At 39.6% G+C, this 16,189-nt stretch overlaps 2 protein-coding genes across 4 annotated transcripts in view; one reads left to right on the top strand and one right to left on the bottom strand.

The window, feature by feature from the left end:
- Positions 1-16,189, top strand: part of LOC136005741 (riboflavin kinase-like) — a 77,954-nt gene that overhangs the window by 11,607 nt on the left and 50,158 nt on the right. The window contains exon 6 of one of the 3 annotated variants that reach the window (XR_010608869.1): positions 3-645. The exons of the other annotated variants lie outside the window; for them this stretch is intronic. The gene's annotated coding sequence lies outside the window, so the exon portion shown is untranslated. Of the gene's footprint in view, positions 1-2; positions 646-16,189 lie in introns of those variants that run through there. 3 annotated transcript variants of the gene reach the window in all.
- PCSK5 (proprotein convertase subtilisin/kexin type 5) overlaps positions 400-16,189 on the bottom strand; it is a 257,979-nt gene continuing 242,189 nt past the window's right edge. Inside the window, exons 28-37 of the mRNA XM_065663504.1 lie at positions 14,798-14,881; positions 14,087-14,282; positions 11,698-11,915; positions 10,466-10,702; positions 9,660-9,890; positions 7,613-7,790; positions 6,215-6,432; positions 4,081-4,196; positions 2,314-2,500; positions 400-1,733 (exon numbers count right to left, since the gene is read on the bottom strand). Coding sequence (XP_065519576.1) covers positions 1,330-1,733; positions 2,314-2,500; positions 4,081-4,196; positions 6,215-6,432; positions 7,613-7,790; positions 9,660-9,890; positions 10,466-10,702; positions 11,698-11,915; positions 14,087-14,282; positions 14,798-14,881 — 2,069 coding nt within the window. The 3' untranslated portion in view covers positions 400-1,329. The remainder of the gene's footprint in view (positions 1,734-2,313; positions 2,501-4,080; positions 4,197-6,214; positions 6,433-7,612; positions 7,791-9,659; positions 9,891-10,465; positions 10,703-11,697; positions 11,916-14,086; positions 14,283-14,797; positions 14,882-16,189) is intronic.

Here is a 16,189-nt window from a genome sequence, read left to right as displayed (position 1 = left end):
AGCTCTGCCTGTGCAGGTTTTAGCACAAAAGGAAGTCCGTTTTTGTTTTGGACATCCAGGATCCTTGGCTGCATGTGACAAGCTCTGAAAGCCAGAAGGAAAGTATCAGACTGTAGAGCAGGAAGAATCAGAAGCGAAAGAAAATGCAGCTGGTGATAACTGAAAATGTGGTTGAAATTGTGTGCCCAAACCACAACAAAGAACCTCTTAAAAAACACCCTGAAAAAATCGCGTTTGAGAAGAATTTTGTTTGTTTTGATTCATCCTGAGAAATGCAAATTTGTCCCAGTCTGACTTACACAAGTTTAGAAATGGGCAGGGACAAAATTAATGCGCTCAACTTCTCACTGGAAATCCACAAGAACTCTGAAAGCAAATTAAACTTGACAAAGAGCAGCATTTTCAAGGCAGTTTTGTGCAAAGAATTTATTCTTTCACAACACAAAGTCATAAAGAGCATCCTTTTCTTTAGCATGATAAATTATATTTCTGTAATAATAATAATACTAAAAAATCACATTGTTGTGTTCCTTTAAATTACGTTGCCAAATAAGTGCTATCCCCTTTGCCACTGTCTGAACATCCTGAGCCATTTACATCAGAAATGGAAAAGCTGCTTGAATAAATGTTCTGTGTTTAAATCACTGAGAAAGTAGTTGAAAAGAGAAAATCAGGACTTTTTTTGTGAACATGTTCATAGATTATATTTCCCATTGCAGTAAACCCAGAAGTCATAGATGTCATAGATGCACAATTTCACTGGGAAGTATGCTGTAAGATTATAAAGAGAAATGTGTGGGCTTTGAGGAATACAGATGCACCAGATGATGCCAACAAAGGAAATCTGGGTAAAGTCAGCAAACTTGCCTATTCCATTACGGATTGCTGAGTAATCACAAAGTAGTGAACTACTGTCACCCTATCCCAGTGGTATTCATCAGTTAGGTAAATGCACTCATCTTGTTTATATCTTCACATTTCTAGTAGATGATTGGCAAGGTTCTCAGTGTGAGTGCATGGTTTGAAGCAGAATTTGTATTAGGTATAATGCACAGAAATACATACTGGGAAAGGATTTACCCTCTATTTAGTCCAAATGCACAGAAACATAATCTCTTCACCAGTTTACATCTGGAGTGCTACTTCAAAGCCTAGCAAGGATTTATGTAAAGCTTTAGGAAAATATGTTTCTAAAAACCATTCTGCTCTCACAATAATTGTCAGCTAAAATCTTGAGCTCAGCGTTCTAAGAAGTAACTAAACGTACTCAACTAAATTGCTGTAATTTAGTAGGAAAAGCAATGCAGAAATGAATAAATTAGTGAAGAGTTATCTAAATGAATAACTTTCATCATCATATTCAAGCTCATCTTCCTCATCATCCTCCAAAAGTCCATATTTAAATTTGCGATAGATTGTGCCATCCTGGCCCATGTATACAATGTCATCTTCATCATCATCATCTTCATTATCTCGATCTCTGTATTCAATGACCTGATCTTCCTGGTAACTGGTACTCTCGTGGTACTTGCCCGTGTTGGGAGGAAAGGTTTTGGAGTGATTTGTCAGCTTCTCATACCTGCCTTTATTGACAGCCTGATTTTTGGCTCGTGATTTTCTCCAGATGAATACAATGGCTCCAATGACAAGGAGAAGCAAAATACAGGTAATAACAAAGAAAGCAGTTTTGCTTTTGCTCTCAGGTGGTAGAGTGGTCCGTAATACACAGTCATCTACAACAGCAGTAAAACAGATTAAATTATCTTTGTGAGTGTGTATTGCAGAGGTGGTAAAGGGGGATAGCTGTCTTCAAAAAACCCAGTACAATGTTTAGGTCTGCTTACAATTTTAAACACATTCAACTAAATACCTCACTCTTTCAGTACACAACTATGTTCTGTAGCTGTGATGGTACAAGGACATAAACAAGGTCTCTCGGATAGCTATGCTTCTGTGTTAGATTGGAAATATTCAAGAAGAACCAGAAAACGGGCACACAAATACATTTTGACACAATGAGTGTAAAATTCATTGTTTCAGATGGCTCTTGGTTGAAACAAGCACTTCCCAGTCACCTGGTTTATGAAATGCCTGGCTATTTAACACAAGAGGTGCAGATGAAAAGAGGTGCTGTCTGTTGCACCAGTTGCAATTCCTATTATTTGTGTAAAGGCCTTCGTATTCCAGTAGAACACACTGTGTGCCTGCATCTCGGCAGTGCATTTTTGCTCTTTTCCCTTTTGATTTTCAAATGTCAGCCTAGTTGATCATAAAGCCCTTTAGCACCGTTACTGCTGTTCAGCATGATCTTACCTTGCGTTTTGTTGCAGTCACAGCACTCTGGGGTTCCTGCCAGGTCAGAGTCATGGCAGCAGGGCAGGCAGCGGCTTTCTGCCAGGTAGAGCTGCATGCTGGCTGGACAGACCGTGCAGTTGAGAGGCCCAGGTCCCTTGCACTCCGTGCACGAGCTGTCACATCTCTCACACTTGGGCTCGTCCTCCTTCAGACACAGAACACAAGGAATGCACCTTTCATTTTGAATGCTTTGGACCTTCACTGTCTGTGTGGTCATCTCTGGGTACCATGGGTGTCAATGACAAAACACAGGGAGGAGTAAGAAAACTAGAATTTGGTTCTTATTTCTTGGTTTCTTAGCGGTCTGCTTGTAGGGAGAGGGGAGGGAAGTTTTGTAGGAGCTTAGAGATCTCACCTAGCTAGACAGCAAGGTAAAATTAATTCAGACTGCAAGCCCTTTGGCCAGGAAGTATTTTGGTTTTGCTAGTCCCATGCTAGCAGATCTGTAGTTCTTTGGCAGTAATAGTGGTAAAGTGGTCTTCAAGAAGTGTACTCAATAGTGTCATTAAAAGTAACTGGCATGAGAGAAGCAACTTGAATTGTTGTAAGGAGAGAAAAAAAAAAAAAGGCAGCTGAGAGAATTTCCTTTCTAAAGGAAATTCTTTGGGAAAGAGCAGAAATACAGCTGGATGATATAGCTGGATGGAAATTTTCTAGCAAAACAGATTTTTATTAGATCATCTGGGTTCTGTTTTACAGAAACAGCCTAGATTCAAATACTCTTCTCAAATTCCAGATAGGCTCCTGGGAGCTTATGTGTATGGAGACTACCAGAGATCAGCATTGTCACATCTACCTTGCAGACTACTCTGAGCTCTGGTATTTCAGTGTTTGCGGTTCCTGGCCTATTGGGGAAAAAATTTGCTCTTTTTCTGACATGGGACCAGGACCCCATATCCACTGTAAGGATCTGGAAACTCCAATAACCTTTCATCAAACTTGCTGTGAGGCCTATGAGGCTGCTTGTCCTGAAACAAAGGATCTGGGCAAGATGGGAGGGTCATAGTGGGTACATGAGGAGGTCCAGTTTCTGAGAGTCAAAGCTCTTGCAAAGAAGTGTGGACCTCTGTGGTCCCCATCTTGTAGGCTGTTTTCTCAAGGTCTCAGTTATGAAGCAGTACTGCTAAGGGGATATGCCAGGCCAGAGACTCCTGGGTATGCAGCATCTCAGGCCAGCTGGCTTGCCTTGCTGCTATATTCTTGAATAAACATCTTTGGAAGGTAGTTGGTGTGGAAATCTGGAAGCTAGAGTGCCCAGACTTGTGGCACAGACCCAAACCTAATTGTGGTTCTACTCTACTACATATACAGCTCTGTTAACTTTAGTCTCTCCCTCAACTAGAGGTTTCTGCCAGCAGAGCTGTCAATCTGGAATGCAATGTGATGTCTTACAGGCAAAGCAGGAGAAATCCACAGGGAAATCTCAGTTATACTAGAAGAAAAAAAAAAAAAAAAAGCTGTATTACTAATCTAGCTGATTTTGTTCACATGGCTTTGATGTTATCACTGACAATGTTGTGCCTTTAATGGTAGAGAATTACTCTATAGTAGACAACCCCAGAAAGAAAAACAGTGCTTACTCTGCCAAGAAAACAAAGAAATAAATGCATTTAAAGATAAGCAGCCTTGAAAACTCAGATAAGAGCATTCTGTGTTGTTTGTGTTGTGTTCAGAAGTTAAAGTTCAGCATACAAGTGACAGGAGAAAATGTCTACAAACAGGTACCTCTTGTTCTGGTGCCTCCTGGACTTTGTATTCACCTACAAAACAGTCTGAGTTACACATTCCACCTGATAAACTGTAGCTCCATACACAAGATGTGCAGCTGAATGCTCCCTTTCCTGGAAAGGTAAATAGAACAACAACTTTACAACAGGAAAAAATTGTCATCTAACTTCCTTTTAAAATTATTCTGGCCATTGCCGCCAAAGAAAAGGGTACTTGCCAACAGCAGGAATCAGCAGTGAGGAGTTCAGTGTGAGGAGGTTGGTATTAAAAAACCCTTTGGCCTAGTCTTGAAGTTTTATGTACAAATGTATTTCTTACATGTTTTGGTATTCATGAGGAGCTGATTTGGGAATCAGTTGTACATGGAAGCTCTGGCACTTTCAGGGGAATCAATTAGGTCAATGCATTGAAGTAAAATTGTGGAGAACCTTGGCCACATGCTCTCCTTCACAAAATCAATATTTATTAGGCCTGATAGTTAACTGTTTCCAAACTATAATGAATTAAGGTATGTTTGTGTTTCAACAGCAAAATTAAGTAAGTTTTTTAGTTGCAAGGGAACATAATCCTTCACTAGGTGCAAACAGACCATCATATGCACTTTGTGTTTTGGAGACTCTTTTTGAAGACAGATGCTACATGCAGTATTTCTGTGAAACATTGAAGTGAAGGGTTTGTCCTATGTGTTAAGATGCACCTGTCCATTTCCCTGCAACTGGGCATTTTCTGCCACCATCTGCAAGGAAGAAAATGGAAATTTAAGTAGCTCAAGTTAGCAGCACTTAAACATCTGAAATCAGCGTCCTTCTATAAGCCAGTGAATTTACTGTGTGATTTTTCAAAGCACTAAAGGGTTTGCCTTCCTGTTTTGAGAAACCAGACACCACAATATCTCTTTGCTCCCTCATCAACAGTACAGATGCATTTTAGAACACTTACAGGTTTGCTTTTTAGGAGGACTGGTTTGTGTTTCATCTTAGTGTCTGTGTAATCACAACAGAAAGTCTGTCCTGTAGTATTTATCCCAAATGAAGTAAATACCAGTGGAAGTTGTCTGTAAATGAAAATGGCTATCTTTTTGTCCCAAGTCCAGGCTAAAATGTTTTTGTTAGTTACTATAATGCTATTATACAATTAAATTTTAGTAGTTCTTGAACGTGGTTTCATTTAAGAGTTATTTCCACAATTTTAAATATTGTTATGTTGCAATTAGCTATGTATGCTACCCAATATATCCACTATCCAAAACAAATTTTGTATGTTACAGTAAGGTGTGGTCTAAGCTGCAGAGTGGTACTGTTAGCTATCATCTAATGCTGTTCAGACATAAAAGGATGTCAAGTGGATCCAAGAGGATTAATGATGCTTCTTCAGAATTGAATGAATTAGGAAAAAGAAGTAAATGAATGTGTAAGTGTGTCACAGAACAAAACAGATGGTCTCTCAAAGTTAACATTGAAAAATACTTAGCTACATTAAAACCAGCAGACATCACTCTTCCCTTTGCAGACTATAAAGATGTGTGGTTGGATTTAGGTTCCTTGACTTTCACAGAGTAACATAGTAGGACAGCTCAAAGAGTGAGATATAATTCAGTCATTATTCAGTGTTTGTGTGAGGAACAAGGTCCAGCTGTGTATCCAACAGAGCCATCTTTTTTTGAAGTTGATGAGTATCTTTGTGAGAGGCCTGCCTCATGGAAAATTCATTACTGTTGTCTATGTCCCTTCACCAGCTTGGCACCAGGACTTGCTCCCAACCCTCCCCATGAGTGGCTGCCTTTACACTTGTGCTCCATGGCCGGAGGCAGCCTTGCTGGGAGCTTGGCAGGAATTCATATACCTGCTTTGATCTTGATCAATCAATACTCTGAAAGTAAGGTGGCAGCATGGAGCAGCCAGTGCAGCAAATCACCCAGGGCCAGGGTGAGCCCGCAGCCACAGGAGAGGCCTGCATCACCCACTGCAGCTACTTCGGTCATGGACAGGTTGGTAGCGCTACATATGGTATATGTCTTAGTGAGGTGTTTCCCAATCTTGGAGCAGAGGGTAAAAAAACAAAGGAGATGTTAGGTGTTTTGATAATCCTTGGCAGGTGTTTTGATAACCCTTATTTTGGTCAAAGCTTTTACCTTCGCACGTTTGGCAGGAAGGGTGACATCTTTCACACACGTTGTTGTCCTTGTTTTCATAGTAGTACTCAGGACAAGAGCTAATGCATTCATTCTTGGAGCGCAACAGGTAGAAATATGTGTCACAGAAAAGGCAGTCTGTGGGTTGAGGCCCCATGCACTCCTTACAACCTTTATGGCATCTCTGACATGATCCAGTGGAGTTTTGTGCAAAATACCTGAAACAGATCAGATAGTCATGGCTTTGCACAAAGCCCAGCAGTGACAACAGAACAAAAACATCCTTCATTCTTAGCTTTTACTATGACTACATCAATGTAGAAAAGTGATATTGATGTGATTGCAGTAAACATTTGCAATCTCAGTCAAAATAGAATTAATTTTATTTAATTCCCTTTGGCCATTGGAATTCAGCTATAAAGCAAGACTTGTAGATAAGGTTGTATAAAATAAGGCCTTCTAAAATCCAGAGTTAATTCAGACTCAAAGTATAGGTAGGGCTCATAAAACCTCAACTCTGTTTTGGCCCTGAGAGATACTCTGGAGATGTTGGGTAAGCGGTGAATTCCTCACTGCTCCTTGACCTGCTGTTAGATGAAAATTCAGAAATTTCATAGTTCCTTTCAGTGCATAAGCAGGCTTACCCAAAGGATATTATTAGAGCAGTGTTCAGTTCAGTTAAGCTGCTGGCGAAAAGGAACTGCTGCACAGTGTTTTTTTTGACATGCGGTCATTACAGACTTCCAAATTTAATGGGATGATAACTCAATTTAACAGGCAGTGTGATCTTTACTATATTGCAAAATGAAATGGACCTGAACCAGAAATCATAGATCCACTTCCCAAATTTGAATTTTGGAGACATATTCACAAGAGCACACTGAATTCAGGTTTTGAAATTACATGGAGTCATATTAATGAAATTTCTGACTAGAATTATGAGTCCTCAGTCGAAAGGTGTTTTAATGGTTGGTTTATTATATGCCATTATAAACATTTACTCAGTGCAAACCAGAAGTAACCTCATCTGAACTTCAGGCTAAGTGAAGGCTGCAAGGGTGCTTGAAGGAAGTTACGCTGCTTCCTGTGCTAAAGCTAAGAGGTGGCTTCCGATGTTTATTCTGTTTTACACTGTCCCCGACAAGCATAACTGAAGAACATCCTTGGAGTGTAAGAAAGGCCACACCACATAAAACTAGTCCCAGTTTGGGTACCAACTTTACAGTTTCCTATAGTGAGGGAAGGTTTTCCACCACCTGTGTACTGTGACAACATAAGAATTTCTCACCTGAATATAGAATTCAGTTCTGTCTCACTCTCAAATAAAATGGCAGAGTGATCTAATTTCTGCAAGCTTTTTCTGTGATGTATCTCTTAGCTAAAGATCTTGGACCTTACCCTGCTGGACACTGGTTTACACATCCTTTTCCTTGTCTGTACCAGCCCGGTTTGCAGGAAAGGCACTGTGAGCTGTGTTTTCCAGTGCAAGTGACACAGGTGCTGTGGCATGGGGAACACTGTCCCTCATCACTGTCAACATAATATCCATCTGGGCATGTTTCAACACAAGTTGTATCTGCACAGACAATGATGCAGAATAACACGTCATATTCAGTACTTGCTGCTATAAGACATCTCAAACAATCATTCTGACAGAAGGTGCTGCTAGAGTGTGTGCCAGAACAAGAGAATGCTGGTATATAGTAATTGTTTTTTGTTTCTTCTAAGTCTTACCAGTTCATCAGTCCTCATTTCTGCATTTTATGTGCATTAGCAGGCTCTTCAGGTAATTTTTTATCTTTGGGAAATGTGTAATACATAATAATGAATGGCAGCTGTGATTTCTTTCAGAATATATGGAAGAAGAAATGGTAACCAGGAAACTTTTCTACCCACATTGCTATTTTCCTTAATTTTCACTTTAAACATCGACCTCATTGTATTCTGTGCATATCACAAATATGATGGTAAATTTGAGATTTAATGACACTTGTTCATTTGTCTTTACCCCTATCTTCAGCTGCTGCTAAAGCAGATTGTAATAAGTGCCTGTAATACTGCCAAATGTACCAGGTACATCCCATGTTTTCACTGAGATTTCAGAGCGCCATTAAAAGAGGAAGGGCATGTAGAGATAGGACAAGGGGAAATGCCTTTAAACTGGGAGAGGGTAGATTTAGATTAGGTGTTAGGAAAAAATTCTTTGCTGTGAAGTTGGTGAGACACTAGAACAGGTTGCCCAGAGAAGCCATGGCTGCCCCATCCTTGGAATTGTTCAGGGGCAGTTTGGATGGGGCTTTGAGCAATCTGGTTGACTGGAAGGTGTCCGTGTTTGTGGCAGGGCAGGTGGGACCAGATGATTTTTAAGGTCCCTTCCAACCCAAACTATTCTTTGATACCATGATTCTATGGATCTTGAACAAGAAGGTAGGACTGATGCAACTAACTGCAAGTGCATCAAGTTAAGAGAGCAATGGTTATCCGTTAGTAGCTTGTACTCCTTATCTAGCTTGTCTTTATAGTTTCGCTGCTTGGGTTGCAACTGGACAAAGGAAGACACTTCTCCTTATTTCTGGTTTGTTTGTTTTGTGTTTTTTTTTTTTGTTTTTTTTTTTTTTTGCAATTCTTTCTCCAGTCCAGGATGTTTATTCACATGCTTCCATCAATTTTACCAATTGTAACAGTGCAAAGAATCTAAGTGTGTTGGTAAGAAAGACAGGTCTGATGCAAGATATTAGAATTTTAAGTATGTAAAATCTTCATCAGAATCAGACTCAAAAACTTAGGTTCAGTTTTAATTCAGACTCTTCAGCTGGTTTGTTTTTTTTTTTGTTGTTGTTTTTTTTTTTTGTTGTTTTTTCCTGCAGGAAGTAGCATTTTAATTGTTTGTTTTCTCCCAAGGATTTTCTGTAAAGTATATGTGAAGAAATAAAGCTTAAGTTCTGAGATTTTTTACTTTTTACTGATTTGTTTCTGAGACAATACAGTCTTTTGCTCCAAAGTCAGAAAAGTAGTTTTGCACCTCAGTCATCCACTAGACAGTGACCTAGTGATTCATGAACCATTTTTTAACAGCTCTGCTTAACTATTGCTTTTCTCATCATATCTCTGAAGGGATTAAACAAGCCAACATGAAGATATGAGCTCTTTGTGTGTACATTAAAAAAAAAAACAACCAAAGAAACCAAAACCAGACAAAAATCTAAGGATATCCCGCTCATCTTGTAAGTTCCTTGTAGGAAATAACAGGAACTGTAGTACATGAAACTTACAAGTTTTGTTCAGCCTTGGCATTTGTTGCTTCCAGGTAGTGCTGCACAAGTAATCATCTCTACCTGTCAGATCAGTGGGAGCGACCCTACGTGTTTCGTAAATGTGACAGAAGCTTGCCTATTTCATGCATTCAGTGTAGAATAAAATGTAGAGGCAGAAACAAGACACTTACTAAGTAGATAATGGTTATTGGCACAGCTAAGACACTGGTGTTTAGTGGGTCCAGAGCAGTGGAAGCATTTCTTATGACAGGGCTTGCAGGTCTGAGTTTTCTCAACATAGTACTCAGTGCTAGAGCAGTGTCCAAATGGCACACAGTGCCCATCATGGGTCAGCATTAGGCCATTTCTGCAGGTGAGGCAAGCAGTGGAAGAAGAGCAAGTCTGGCATGTCCAGTTGCATGCTGAAATGACAAACAGTAGAAATGTCATAATTTCTTGCTGCATTTCAGATTATTATTTCAGCTTAATGCTGCAAGGAGCAGCCATCATCTGAGGATGAGACACTGAGGAAAACAGAGTGATAGCTTTGCTTCTGCATAGTCTAAAAAAAGCCCATTTTACTGTTTTCAATCTTACGCAGGCAGTTCCTTGGGTTGTCTTTTGCACTGGCACTGCTTTTGCTGAACAGTGGTTTTCAACATTCTGTCCTCAGCAATATGTAGCAAAAAGTCAGAGTGGTTACCCATAATAACCCACCAGAATTACCCATAATAACCCACCATAATTACCCATAGTAACCCACCAGAGCGGTTACCCATAATATTGAAAACAATAAGCTCTGCTACCTCCCTCTCAGCTTTCTCCATTTTTTTGCTGATCAAAGTTATGCCTTGTTATTTTTCTGCATTAGCCACCTCCTCTGCTTCCAGGACATTGATAGTGACATTAGGCGGTATATGCAGGCCCTTTTGGGACGGTCTTTAACCAGACCCATTTGTATGTCAGTACTGTTCTGGGGAAAACAACAGCTGCCAACCTTGACAGTCTTCAGTGGCTTCTTCATAGTATGTCCCTTCAGGACACTCTTCAAAACATGTCCCGCTGTAGAGGACAAAGTAGCTGATGGCACACTCAGTGCAGTCATCTGGATCCGGCCCATCACAGTCCTTGCAGTCTGCATGGCAGGGAAAGCAGTGCTTGTCTTCGGCATAGAAATGAGAAGGGCAGTCCTGCACACACTTCCCCTCATGCAGGAAAAAGTCATCCATGCACTCTATAGGGGACAGCAAACAATAGGTAAGCACATGGGCAGCAAAATCTGACCTCTGCAAGTGAGGGAGTGAAGAAATCCTAGGAAACCATGAATCTTGCAGTGCCTGTCATAACAGGGGGTAAGAAGACAGTGCTTTCTTTCTTTGACTCCTCCCCCTCCAAACTGCCCATTAATGGCCCGACTGTCACACAGCATCTTCTGTATTACATCAAGAGACTGAGAAGGGAAGTCACCTGTTCAGCATTGCCGATATTAACCAGCCTGTGCTGCCACTGAATATAGGTACTGAGGTATTACGGGCTTCCTGCAAAATCAGGGATGTCTACAACTGAAGTTCTGTTTGATATATTAATAAAATATACATGTGGCTGGAATATATGGACCTGAATGCTTGTCTTTGCATAGAGCTGGGATTCAGCTGCTAATTTTATACAAGTACTTGGTTTGATAGGTTTGCTTATGACTTCACCCCCCCCCCCCCCCCCCCCGTTTCATCCATGTTTATGTTTCCAGAATAGCTTGCTCAATATTAACTATCCTAGAAATTTTGGTGGGAACATTCAGACTCACCAGGATATTCAGGACTTTCCTGATATGTTTCATTACCGAGATTTAATTTTCTACCATGAGTTGTCATTTGCAAAAATGGTAAATGAGTGTAAAGTTCAACCAAACTAGGAAAGAAACATTCTGTATTTCGCATTGGTGTAAATGTGTATGCAAATGTTTAGGCATGGGTACACCAGGTCATAAATAGAATCAAATCGACAGCAATCTCTGTAGGGCAGCAGGCACAGGCAAAGCAGTATGAAATCTTTACAGATTAACTATTTAGACTCATCATAAACAGTTGAGTCTCTTCATTAAGCACTGATTGCTTAACCTTTGTCTTATTTTTGCTCATTACAGATATTTTTCAGATCTGTGCTTGTCAGTCTGTCTCTAGACAGCTCCAGATGGATTTTAGCCAAAATGAGAACAGTTCTATATCATACCTTTGCATATTTCATTGTGAATGCACTCCAGACACATTTCAGGGCAGTGTACGCAGATTCCTTCAGAGGCAAAATGCTTCTCTGAACAGGTAGGTTTACATTTCCACTGCTCCAGAAGCAAGGGACTTTTACAGGACAGGCATTTAGTTGCAGTTCCCATGCATGTCTTACAGGATCCGCTGCATTCCTTGCAGGTCTCAGAATCATTAAAATATCCCCTATTGAATGAAAACAAAGACAAAGTGCTGGTCAGTCTGTAGTTATCAAACAGTTCAGTGCAGAAAATGTGCACAGTTAGTACTATGAAGGGTGCCTGGCCTTCATTTGTCCTTGTACGCACTCTCTAGTTGAACTTTCTTGCTCATTTCTTGATTCTCCCCTTACATAAGATAGAAATATCTATGTTTGGGAAAAGAAAGATGAAATCTCTAGTCTTGCACAGCTGACTCTAAAAAGTGGTATCAGGGAAAGAGAGAGAAGTATAACCTCAGTGGCCCTAGAGGGGAGAAAGAGAAAATCCTGGAAGTGTGAAGGTTGGGAAGAATACGGTGAGCTGAGATTAAAAAAAACCAACCCAACAAAATCAGGTTGTGTAAGTGGTGCCTGTGTTTAATGACAGCAAGCTAGAGACAGTGAAGAGGGAGCACATTTTACTGTGCTGTGGTATTTGTGGTTTGAAAGCAACCATAGACAGCCACAACTGGAACTATTAGTCTTAAAGAAAATATACCAAAAAATTGTGCTTATATTTCAGGAGGAGAGGGATAAAGGAGGGGCTGGTTGCAATCCAGTCTCTCTACGTTCTCAAAACCAAATTTGAGAAGGTTAAAGGACAAGCAAATACACATTTTGAGATGATTACTTATTTATATGTATGCAACCATTGATGGAAACTAAGGAAGAAGTTAACACTGAAAGTAGTCCCACAACATGTACTTCACATGTCCCGGGAACATGTTCATTCTTCCCTATAGATGGGTGCTTCTCCTTTCCTTCTTGGGTATGATCTTTCTAAAGAAAGGCTGAGGAGTTGCATTAAGATCAAGATTAGTGAAAAGGCACGAAAAGCTGTGCCTACCACTTATTATAATCTTTTTTTTTTTTCTTCTTCATAACCTTCGTCATGATTCTGCATCTGTTTCTCACTGTCCTATCTTCTTCTCTTGTTCAAGTCTTGAGTACTTGCCTAGCTCAGTCTTTCAAAATCCTGTCAGAAATTACCAGTGCAGCAAGTCAGCCTTTTCTATCCCATACAACATGTCCCAGCCTAAAAAATAGCCCAGAAAAGATAATCTTATGTAATACTATGCTGCAGTGGAGAGTAGCTGTGCCTCATGAACTTTGCCTCAGCAGCTGAAAACCAGAGTTTAACTCTGGTGGACTCTGCTGAATGATGTCTGGGAAGCCATTATTTATAATGTGGAATTTGTGAAAAGGGGAATAACGACAACTGAAAAGAATAGTGATAGATGAAGAGGTTTAATTTTGTAATACTGACCTTGTGGGGGATAACTGAGAAAAGGCTAAATTTTGTAATATGTACCTTGTGTGGGATGACTGGGGAATGAGTACTGAGAATGAATGCATTAATATCAAAACATTATCTTTGTTTGTATGCCACAAATTCTGATATTGAAAGTTCTTTCTAGACTTGACTTTAGTGCAATTACTTTGCATTTACTCTGACATTTGATGATGAAAGTCTGCTCCACTGGTCCTTCCTGTCTTATCTGACAAAGTTAGACGGAAAGTACTGCCAGAGAATTTGTACTGGATTGTAAGAAAAGCAGGAGATGCACATTTCTCCACAGAAAAAGGTTAACCAAGCGAGATATTCATGCTGCATAGTACAAATTTTTTATGTCTATATAGGCATGACAAATGTTGATGAAAAAAACCACAGAAACAGGGAACCTGATCTAATATCCACCATAGTCAAATGGGAACCTTTCTTTTTTGAATTACACTTATTATAGGAAAAATAAAGAATATAAACAAAGAGTGAAACACATCACTAAACACTGTATTTCTGTATCAGGAGTCTGATACATCTGTTCTTGTTCCACATCCCTGCTCTGTACTGCTTTGAAGAACAAACAAGTTAGCAGAATGACTTTTTCAGTCAGCATAAGGAACCACCCTTAGGTACCATGGTCCTACTGAAGTAAATGGGAAACCATGCTTTTGCTTCTGTTTTTTCACTTTTTCTCTAAGCAAGAGAAAATGCTGTTTGTTCAGGCCAGATGAAAATGACGTTTACTTTGAGATAGTTTCTGGTATCTGAGGTTATAGTAAGGTCTCCCTTGAAAGGTTTATAATGGATCTGAACTTTAAAAAGAAAGAGCACAGTGAGAAAATGAAGAGCAGTCATCAAAGGGAAGTTACTTACTCAGGGCATTCCTGTAAACATCTGCCTTCATGGAGGAAGAGTGGTTGGTCCTCTTCAGCCTGACACTTCTGACAGTGCCAGTGGTCAGAACACATTTCACAGCCATCCATGCACATTTCGCATTTTCCACTTAGAACATTGCCAAAAGTTTTTTGAGGACACAGAGAAACACAGGTATCATGGGTAAGAAATTTTCCTGCCAAAAGAGCAATCCAGGTGGGAAAAGACACCAATTAGATTTAAAAGATTGCTGCCTTGGATAGCTACAAAGAGAGCCTTCAACTTCCTTGAAATGTAACTTTTTGATGTGACTAAAGGTGACTAAAACATTCTTTAAGCCGTTTCCCAAAATAGTTTGCTCAATCTTCACTGAAATATAAGGTTAGAAGGAATCATCAGGATTCTCTATAACATCTTCCTGAATAAATCACTATTCAGTAATTCCTGCATGATGTCTGCAGCTTTTGATTGAAAATAAAGGAAAGCAGCAGCATCCGCCTAATAATTTTTTTACCTATATTGCTAAGGGTATGTGCCTATTGCCTAGCTAATGCCTGACTTCATCTGGTAATTGAATGATTAACTGCCTGCGCTTTCAGTTGTCAAAGAACTTTCTAGTGACCACTGATGAAGATATTCCCTGGAAGTGTGTAAGCTGCGGAATATTTTAGCCTCTTGCAAAACTTACCCAAGGAAGTTGAAGTCTCTTACCTTCTGGACATGAAGTACATACGTCAGGAGATTTCTCACAAGTCCTGCATGAAGGACCACAGGACTGCAATATTTTTTTTTCATCTGCAATGAAAAGGAATAACGTGATTTTTTTACTGTCTTACAGGATGGTTTTACTCATTTCCCTCCTCTTTTGGAGGGCCATTTCCCATGTCTTTTTCTAAGTTGTTTTGAAAATGTACTGCTGTGAATTTTTTGAATACACTGAGTTGAAGAAGTTGATGATTGTATTCAAGAGTTGTAATGAAGGAAAATGTAAATGTTATCCTGAGAGCCACTAAGGCACTCTTCTAGACTGTTCATCTCAAATGAGAACAATAATACATCTTAATAATGTAGTGCTCACAAACCAAATCTATATCTGTAATCCTAATAGATTACAAACTAGAAAGTATGTAAATTTGGAAAACTTCATCTACTGAGGTATTTTCATGGGGAATTTCTATTAGCTGGCTGGAGAACACCATTATCCTGTAACTAAGGGAGAAAACGCTGAGTAAAAAGGAGAGGAATGAGTGTTTGGAAAGCAGATCTGTTAAGCAGTTCTCCCCAAAGCCATTTCCTGATATTTCCCTCCAAAAGGAAGAGTCTGATGTGTGTCAAATGGAGTTTTTATACCTGTGGAAAACTAAGACTTTGATTATGCTTTACGTAGACTTCCTTAAATATGTTACTCAGCTCTAAAATGGCAAGGAAATACAAGGATTATATGTAATATGGAGAAAGGCTGTTGTACAATATGATAGGTCTCAGCATACAGCTCTATATTTTGATCCAAGTACTTGCAACAGTAGGTAGATTCATGTCTGACTGAAATGGAATTATGGGCCAGCAGACAGAAAATAAAAAATAAAGAACAAGTCAGAAGTTGTTTGTAGATTGAGCTCTGCACTTCCATTAGCACGTCCAGCTCTTCCTGCCAATTAAGTATGTATGATTTCTGTAAGCAGATGGACTGGCTAACAGTATCCATTAGCCACGTGCATAAGCACATTGCTACACTTTTTAGTTCTACCTGTTGTGGCAAGATACTTTAAAATGTTGACATTTTGAATGAAAGTCATGAAATCAAATGCTTTGAGTAAAAAGAGGATGCAGGAGAACGAGAGACTTATATAGAGACCTCTCCCACAAAGGGAAATGGAGGGTATTTTATTAAGCAAAGAAGCACTGAATAGAAAAGTGGGCATATGTATAACATGGCACAGGTGCAGAAGGAGAAATAATAATACATATTAATTATAGCTGTACTGTTAAATGAGTTGAGCCATAGCTATCTCTGAAAGAATGGGGCTGGGAGATGGTTCTTAACAATATGTCACATCCATGTCTGGTTCTGCCAGCAGCTGAGAATATCTTAAAAACTGTATG

This window comes from Lathamus discolor, chromosome Z (assembly GCF_037157495.1).
Source record: "Lathamus discolor isolate bLatDis1 chromosome Z, bLatDis1.hap1, whole genome shotgun sequence".
Lineage (NCBI taxonomy): Eukaryota > Metazoa > Chordata > Aves > Psittaciformes > Psittacidae > Lathamus > Lathamus discolor.
Note: the sequence above shows the minus strand (reverse complement) of the source record. Positions and strands in the feature narration are given on the sequence as shown.